Source organism: Phoenix dactylifera, chromosome 3, assembly GCF_051530095.1.
Source record: "Phoenix dactylifera cultivar Ajwa chromosome 3, Ajwa_hap1_PhDact_Kaust_v1.1, whole genome shotgun sequence".
In the NCBI taxonomy this organism is placed as follows: domain Eukaryota; kingdom Viridiplantae; phylum Streptophyta; class Magnoliopsida; order Arecales; family Arecaceae; genus Phoenix; species Phoenix dactylifera.
In genome coordinates this window covers 42,636,521-42,643,927 of record NC_143192.1, presented here as the reverse complement: position 1 = coordinate 42,643,927, position 7,407 = coordinate 42,636,521, and the positions used below count along the sequence as shown (strand labels likewise).

Sequence of the window (7,407 nt, the reverse complement as noted above, 5' to 3'; positions counted from 1 at the left end):
CAAGCTCAAGCCACGCCGATGTAAATTCAAGTCAAATTCATTTAATGATTGGGTTCAAATTTCATATTCAACTTGATTCATCAAGCCTAAAATTCTGCTAATACCTCCCAAATCTTTTGTACTTGAGCGGACCAAACAGACCGTTTTGAATTTGAACAGGTTCAAAGAGAATAGATAGAGAAAAGATTAAAAGGACGAGGACAACATGATTGTTGGGTAGGATAGTTGTTGCCCTATTCTATAAAAATAATTCTATTTGGCACAAAACTGATATTATTTGGTTAGAGAGATAAGATCATCTTATATAATAATAGATAAAATTGCCCAACCAGCCATGGAGGTTGAATAAAACGGAGAAAGGATGGAGAGGTAAATAAAGAGTTAACGATGAAACCATTATTGAGCAGGATAGTTCTTACCCAAATTTCGTAAAATAATTCCATTCAGCCTAGAGAGTTAGATTAAAGTACCTCACTTTTGGGGAGTTGACCCAATATCTTTATTTAGGACTGAAATCAAATCGGATACTAATATATTCATATCCATATCTATTTTATTTGACATATACAAGTATGGATACAAATATTGGTTGAATACAAAAATTCATATCCATATTTGTTTTGAACGGAGATGGATACAAATTGAATATCAAAAGTATGAATATAAATACAAATATAAATTGGATAAGTAAACTTAATGACTACAAAATAAAAGATATTACTAAATGGATCATAAGTCAAATTAATAGCATATTAACATGGTCATTTATTTTTTTTAGAGTTAATGAGAGTTTACAAAATTAAATAGAGTCATAAATTGTCACGCCCCCGCCTCTGCGAGGCACGTGAGGCACCTAGTGCCCACGTGGGGGCCACATGAGGGGGGACCGCGGGGCTCCCCTGCCAGATATTGTCCGGTTCTGGGGCTTCACGCAAGCGTCCTTCACCCCTCCCCGGTTTTGTTTTCCACCCAAAACACGTCTGCAGGATTAGGAGACACCCGCCTCATATGCCCAGGCTCTGGAACGAGTCTTTCCGATGTGGGACTATTGGGCCTCACACCCTTCCCACCATCGGACAAGAGTCGTCCTCGGCTCTGATACCAAATGTCACGCCCCCGCCTCTGCGAGGCACGAGAGGCACCTAGTGCCCACGTAGGAGCCACATGAGGGGGGAACACGGGGCTCCCCTACCAGATATTGTCCGGTTCTGGGGCTTCACGCAAGCGTCCTTCACCCCTCCCCGGTTTTGTTTTCCACCCAAAACGCGTCTGCAGAATTTGGAGTCACCCGCCTCATATGCCCAGGCTCTGGAACGAGTCTTTCCGATGTGGGACTATTGGGCCTCACACCCTTCCCACCATCGGACAAGAGCCGTCCTCGGCTCTGATACCAAATGTCACGCCCCCGCCTGCGCGAGGCACGTGAGGCACCTAGTGCCCACGTGGGGGCCACATGAGGGGGGAACACGGGGCTCCCCTGCCAGATATTGTCCGGTTCTGGGGCTTCACGCAAGCGTCCTTCACCCCTCCCCGGTTTTGTTTTCCACCCAAAACGCGTCTGCAGGATTAGGAGACACCCGCCTCATATGCCCAGGCTCTGGAACGAGTCTTTCCGATGTGGGTGTGAGGCCCAATAGTCCCACATCGGAAAGACTCGTTCCAGAGCCTGGGCATATGAGGCGGGTGTCTCCTAATCCTGCAGACGCATTTTGGGTGGAAAACAAAACTGGGGAGGGGTGAAGGACGCTTGCGTGAAGCCCCAGAACCGGACAATATCTGGCAGGGGAGCCCCGTGTTCCCCCCTCATGTGGCCCCCACGTGGGCACTAGGTGCCTCACGTGCCTCGCAGAGGCGGGGGCGTGACATTTGGTATCAGAGCCGAGGACGGCTCTTGTCCGATGGTGGGAAGGGTGTGAGGCCCAATAGTCCCACATCGGAAAGACTCGTTCCAGAGCCTGGGCATATGAGGCGGGTGTCTCCTAATCCTGCAGACGCGTTTTGGGTGGAAAACAAAACCGGGGAGGGGTGAAGGACGCTTGCGTGAAGCCCCAGAACCGGACAATATCTGGCAGGGGAGCCCCGTGTTCCCCCCTCATGTGGCCCCCACGTGGGCACTAGGTGCCTCACGTGCCTCGCGCAGGCGGGGGCGTGACATTTGGTATCAGAGCCGAGGACGGCTCTTGTCCGATGGTGGGAAGGGTGTGAGGCCCAATAGTCCCACATCGGAAAGACTCGTTCCAGAGCCTGGGCATATGAGGCGGGTGACTCCAAATCCTGCAGACGCGTTTTGGGTGGAAAACAAAACCGGGGAGGGGTGAAGGACGCTTGCGTGAAGCCCCAGAACCGGACAATATCTGGCAGGGGAGCCCCGTGTTCCCCCCTCATGTGGCCCCCACGTGGGCACTAGGTGCCTCACGTGCCTCGCAGAGGCGGGGGCGTGACATTTGGTATCAGAGCCGAGGACGGCTCTTGTCCGATGGTGGGAAGGGTGTGAGGCCCAATAGTCCCACATCGGAAAGACTCGTTCCAGAGCCTGGGCATATGAGGCGGGTGTCTCCAAATCCTGCAGACGCGTTTTGGGTGGAAAACAAAACTGGGGAGGGGTGAAGGACGCTTGCGTGAAGCCCCAGAACTGGACAATATCTGGCAGGGGAGCCCCGTGTTCCCCCCTCATGTGGCCCTCACGTGGGCACTAGGTGCCTCACGTGCCTCGCAGAGGCGGGGGCGTGACATAAATGAAATCGGATATTCGGATATGGATCGAATAGTTGTCTATCCATATCCATATCTATTTTTCTTTAACGGGTATGGATACGGATACGGATATTAGTTGAATGCTCAAATTTTTATCCAATCCAGATAGTTTCGGATACGAAAATGGATCCGGACGGATATCATCCGATCCACTTTCGCCCCTATCTTTATTTTTCTTGGATTTTGAGGGTATTTGGCAAGCAATCATCAAACTAAACATAGCCTAAAGAAAACAATTGTTCTACTACTTATGGCACCCAATCTTCAAGCTAAATTGATACAAATAATCCCTTAATCATGTAAATATTTTCTAGAAATTGAAGTTCATTTTTTGTTGGAGGCGTTTCTTGAGCCTATCACCTAGCAACTTCTTGCAAGCTCATGACCAATCCAATTTTTGAAGCCTAAAGTGATTCTTAAGAAAGATGCTTGTGAACTTTCTCCATCACAAAAGTATCAATCTATCGAAATGCTGAATTGCAGGCTCTTACTTATCTTGCCCAAGACAAATATCTGCAAATGCTACTGCACTAACCACCATGATATCCCATGGCATAGTTCTGTTGAATTATGTGGGCCTTTCTCGTTTTGTTACATGTAGAATCCAAAGTTTTGCTTTTTCGCTTGATTGCCAGATAATCTTTTAGATGTGTTAGGCTGGTTAAGACTCTTTTTTTTCACCATTGATTTCGATGGCCATTTCACTTCAACCTCTAGTAGAAGTATTAGCTTGTATAGTTGGTAAAGTTCTTCATAATTGGAGCAAATAATTTGGGAGTTGAGGGTATTTAGGAGAGGGCTGAGCGTATTGTGGAGTTCACTGCCTATGGCCTTTTCACAGTAACTCCAACCTATTTCACCGTTAGATTCGAAGATGATACTTTAAAGATGCTTGTAAAGCCTCCATCCCGAATCTATCTATCCACCTTTATATCAAATGCTAAACAATATGCACTTTGGTTTATGCCGCACGCTGAACGACAAGCATTTTAATATTTGTATACCCGTCGCATTTACTAGCGAACTAGCTTTCTCTGACCCGTGGTATAATTTTGATAAATTGATGTGGGCTTTTTATGATTTGTTACTTATAAAAACTAATTCTCGCCTTCTGGTTGGATTGCCAGGTGCTCTTTTTGGATATGTTGAATAAGAATTTTATTTCTCACCCTCGAATTTTTATGATCTTTTTTTTTGTGCTTAAAAAAAGGAGAAGGGGGGAGGAAGGGACAAGCCCATCCCCGCGTAGCAGCCTCCACTGGGCCCCCACCCCGCCAGAAGAATGTTCGATGCGAGCAGAAATGGCCATGTATTGGGCATCCCGGCTGGTTTTACTCATATCCTCCCCATCCGTGGCCCGGCTCGGTTACCTCTCTAGGCTCCGACACGAATATCACGTGTGAGTACGTCACGTCTGGTATCACCGAGGTTAACAGCAGAGCGATACGTCCTTTCAGATCCCGTGTCCGAGTAGGAAGCATCCAGTCTCCACAATTTAATGGCCGTGGGCTACCACCTCAATGGTAATTTTTATGATCTTTTAACTCCAGGTTTAGAACGTGGTAGCATTTTTGGATTTGTTGAAGAAGAATTTTAAAATGGCAGTGAGCAGCTAACAATTACCATCCCGTATCATTTTCTCCCCCCTTTTGAAGGATTGATGACTAATTAATCCACACTCTTCAAGACCGTGCAAGCTGGCAGAGCAAAGAAAGTAAAAAATAACCAACAATAGTAGAAGCAAACATATAGATGTAGAGGCCTAGCAGATCATGTCAAGCTAGCAGAGCTCAGTATGCTAGTGGAAACTCTGTTTTTTTTTTTTCTTTTTTTTTTTTGAAAGAATTGGAGGAAGCGAAGAGCTTCCCCCTGCAGGCGCCCTCCGTGGGCTGGTCGCGTCCGCGGAAGTCACGTACGCATCCTGGCACCCACAGGCGTCCTCCGCAGGCTGGTCGTGTCTGCCGAAAGCGCGGACGCATCCGCGGAAGGCGCCCTTGATGCCTTTTTGGGCCAACGAGATGTTGGCCCAAGAAGGCTATATAAATCCTCCGTTTCATTCTATTTTGTCAGAAAAGAAAAGAAAAAAAATCCTGAAAAAATTCTGAAAAATAGTATTACTCTTCCTCCTCTTGGCCATTTTTTGATTTTATTTTTTGCGCTTTCATTCATTGAAGTTCTTTTCTTCTTTTTATTTCTTTTTTTGCTAGATCTGCAAGTTCGGTCGGGTTTGTGTTAGTTTCTTCCGAAACGTACTGAAGAAGAAGCTTTGGGTCATCGTATCTCTGAGAAAGATTGCCAGAAGATCCATATGTAGGGGCAAATACTTGTTTGGAACGATATCTACGCGCTTCGACCTACTTGCATTCAAGCTATTTTTTTTTGCCTTTATTTTAAATTTAATATTAGTAGATCTGTAGCATTTATAATTTATGATTTAAATTTATTATATATTCTATAGAATAGATTTCTTTGTACTAAATAGCAATCTTTTGATTCTGAATAATACATATATACACACACGTAAACATATTATTTTTTTAATTGTAATTATAATTTTATTTATTTATTTAGGTGATATATTGCTAGCACTCCCAGCTACATCGAAAGAGGAGATTACAATGGAACAGAGATAACATGTTACGGTGCCACAGAACCACCAAAAACAGAGGTGAACAAAATGAAAGCAACAGGTTGCAACCAAGAACAGAGGAGAACGAGAAGTTGCAGAGATATAAACTCAATAGAAGAGGGCCAAGAAGATCCCGCGGTAATTGGCAGCTGTCTTTGTTTTCCTCAGGACTCAAGCTTTCCCACTGAATAAAACAGAGTAGTGCTTTCTGCAGGATCGCATATACGGCTGCTAGAACCATGATCAATTCTTTTTTCGAAGAACCTTGCTGAATTCTATCAACTTATCGACCTGGGGCATAAAATTGACTACGGCATCGTTGGAACAGAAACGCTCCGCCCATCCAACCAAAAGGGGTAACTTTTCTCCGTCAATAAATTTGATGCCGACCATCTTCTCAACTGCCTTCAGCCACCCCAGGCAGCCACCAAAGGCGATATCGATGTAGCCAATAGCCTCCCCGCCGAAGAAGCTTTTCCCTTTGCAACATGTCGTGAAAGCATCTTCCAGCAGTTGGACGGTGGTGAATAATTGTTCTATTGCTTGTTCCTTGCTCCCTTCAACCGCTCCTATCAAGATCCGGACTGCCGATGGAACCTATGATAAAGCAAGAAACATGAAAAATAATATATTAATTTGTATTCACTATAGTAAAAAAAATACGTTTTGTTGGTCAGATTTAAAAACTTTACTACAAAATCTTTGAAGATCCTGTAATATTGCTAATATGGACTCCTCGCTATCCATGGAAGCAGATATCCATTCACCCAATTTCGCCCAAAATTAACAGCACGGCATGCTGTCAAACGAAGCTGGCAAATTTCTTGGCTTTTCGTAAAAACTACAAAATTGGCTTTGATCAGTTGTACCTTGTCGTCGATGTATGCAGCCCAGAAGCGAGCGATCGCGCGATCATAGGGGTCGGCGGGGAGGATGGAAGGCCCTGCACTGGCCCATACCTCGTCGACGTACTCGACGATGTTCATGGACTCGCAAATGGGCTTGCCATTGTGGATGAGGACGGGGATCTTCTTGTAGACAGGGTTGGACTTGAGGAGGAGCTCGCTCTTTTTCCCGAACTCCTCTTGCAAGAGCTCGTAGCCCACCCCCTTGAGGTGGAGGGCGATCCGCACCCTGAGCACAAAGGGGCTTGCCCATCCGCCCACCAACTTCACCTCCTCTCCGGCTGCTGCCATTCTCTCCAAAATCATGCGAGTGCGGACCTCATCTGATCTTAGACTATATAGACGACATGGAGTGCAACAGGTCGAGTATTTTATATATAGGAAGCGAGTATCTGATCGCTAATTAATGGGCTCGTCCTGCCGAAAAGGTCCAAGCTGCCGCCCACAGTGTCGATTTCTTCGATCTCCAAGGGCTCATAGATGATATATTAATGTTTCTCTTGATGGTTATCCGCATGGGGATTTTATTTTTTTTTTTGATGGGAATGCACGGAGGGAGCTGATAGCAGGTTTTTGGCCTCTAATGGCGGGACTTCTAAGACTGTACGTAAGCGCTGAGGTCCCGGCTCTGGCTGTTTAATTTGCCTAGCTTCCTTCGACTCCTTTTTCTTCGTCAACGGTGGCTGCTTATAGGTTAGAAAAGGCTCTGAGGTCAAGGCTCTGGCGGCTTAATTAGCCGGTATCACTCTTTGCCACCTAAACAACAGTGACCGGGTCCAGCCAGTGGTTACAGGTGTTGTCAACTCTTGACAGTGGGGCAGATATAGGGTAGAAAAGGAAAGGAACCAGCTCCTCCTGGTCTTCTTTTAATAGAAACATAACAAGTTAGCAATTACTATAACCAATTTATAGCAAAAAATGATGATTTTGTTTGTAGTTAGCTCTCCATAGGGGGGGGAGGTATAGAGAGAGAAAAGGATTAGCCCCTCGTAATCTTCTTTTATAACAAGCAAAACAAGTTAACAACCATTATAAGGGGTTTATATATAGCATGAAATGATATGCAGAAAAAAAAGAAAAAAAAACATATCTTCGATTAAAAAAAGAGGATATTAGTAT

General features: G+C 45.3%; 1 protein-coding gene across 1 annotated transcript; it reads right to left on the bottom strand.

Moving 5' to 3' along the window:
• Nucleotides 1-5,283: 5,283 nt before the first annotated feature.
• Nucleotides 5,284-6,738, bottom strand: LOC108510859 (glutathione S-transferase U18-like). Its single transcript, XM_089929694.1, has 2 exons — nt 6,253-6,738; nt 5,284-5,980 (listed from the first exon to the last, which is right to left on the bottom strand). Exons 1-2 carry the CDS (start codon nt 6,592-6,594, stop codon nt 5,627-5,629), a joined length of 696 nt encoding a protein of 231 aa, XP_089785820.1. The 5' UTR covers nt 6,595-6,738; the 3' UTR covers nt 5,284-5,626.
• Nucleotides 6,739-7,407: the final 669 nt, after the last annotated feature.

Excerpts from the sequence above, each read along its gene's own strand:
- LOC108510859 (XM_089929694.1), bottom strand. The coding sequence starts at position 6,594 with ATGATTTTGGAGAGAATGGCAGCAGCCGGAGAGGAGGTGAAGTTGGTG. Across the intron at positions 5,981-6,252 it reads CTGCATACATCGACGACAAG|GTTCCATCGGCAGTCCGGAT; the intron begins GTACAACTGATC and ends GCTTTATCATAG.